This window comes from Fonticula alba, assembly GCF_000388065.1.
Source record: "Fonticula alba strain ATCC 38817 unplaced genomic scaffold supercont2.3, whole genome shotgun sequence".
Lineage (NCBI taxonomy): Eukaryota > Rotosphaerida > Fonticulaceae > Fonticula > Fonticula alba.
The window spans coordinates 2,470,294-2,471,275 of NW_009242973.1; the positions used below are offsets into that span (position 1 = coordinate 2,470,294).

A 982-nucleotide genomic window follows, 5' to 3' on the forward strand; every position below is an offset into this window, starting at 1 on the left:
GTTGGCGACGACGCTGTGTCGGAGGGGGGGAGGGGGGGGGGGGGGGGGGGGGGGGGGGGGGGGGGGGGGGGGGGGGGGGGGGGGGGGTAGGGGGGGGGGAGGGGGGGGAGAGGGGGGGGGGGTGTCGCACTGGACGGCCGAGGGGAGGCCCATGGCAAAGAGGGTGGAGATGAGGGTCTCGCCAAACTCACTGGAGCTTTCGGTGGAGTCGTGGGCGAAGATGACGAAGTCCGCCACATTCAGGGCATCGATGATGCCGTAGATATCGCGCTGGGGGACATGCAGCAGGGTCATGATGGAGTTGGCCAGCTTGTCCACGCTGAAGGTGACGGGATCGGAGGACTCTGTGTTTTTTTTTCCCCGCAGAGGACGGAGGCAAGTCGAGGGGGGTCAGTGTCGAGGTGAGGGCCGGGGAGAGGTGGCGCGGAGGGTGGCAGGGCAGGCGCACCGGGATCGCCGCGGTGAACCTTCACCAGCGGGTGGTCCAGGATGGAAGACCAGATGCCACGGGGGTCCAGATTATCCGACAGGGGGACGATGGCGATGACACGGGGCGCGCCGCCCGGGCCGCCGTGCTTACGGCTGATTGAGGCGATGTGCTGTGGCCGGGGGGGGGGGGCGCGAGCCGGGGAGAGCAGGTGTGTCAGGGGCAATGGCAAAGCAGGCGACAGGGGGGAGGGGAATCGCGCCGGGAGGGGCGTTCGCCCGGGGGCATGTGCCGCATACCATGCGCTTCTCGCGCTGGGCCAGCCGGGCCATGTTCCGGCGGTTGTTCTTGGAGGCGGTCAGCTTGGCCTTCGGGCCGTTGCCGTCGCGCTCAACGCGACCACGGTTCTCCGCCTTGATGGAGCCCTTGGTAGCATGGCGAGACTTGAAGGACTTATTGGCCTGCGACAGCCGGCCGGGGCGGTGGCCTGACATCTTGCTGGGACACACCGCGGGCGGGCTGGTGTCGGGGAGAGGCGAGGGGAAGGGGGGGGGG

The 982-nt window shown here is 69.8% G+C and overlaps 1 protein-coding gene across 1 annotated transcript in view; it reads right to left on the reverse strand.

The window, feature by feature from the left end:
- Positions 1–977, reverse strand: part of H696_02303 (hypothetical protein) — a 4,109-nt gene extending 3,132 nt beyond the window's left edge. The window contains exons 1-3 of the mRNA XM_009496204.1: positions 727–977; positions 449–599; positions 131–344 (exon numbers count right to left, since the gene is read on the reverse strand). Of these exons, the coding sequence (XP_009494479.1) occupies positions 131–344; positions 449–599; positions 727–921 (560 nt within the window). The 5' untranslated portion in view covers positions 922–977. The remainder of the gene's footprint in view (positions 1–130; positions 345–448; positions 600–726) is intronic.
- Between the last annotated feature and the right edge of the window lie 5 nt (positions 978–982).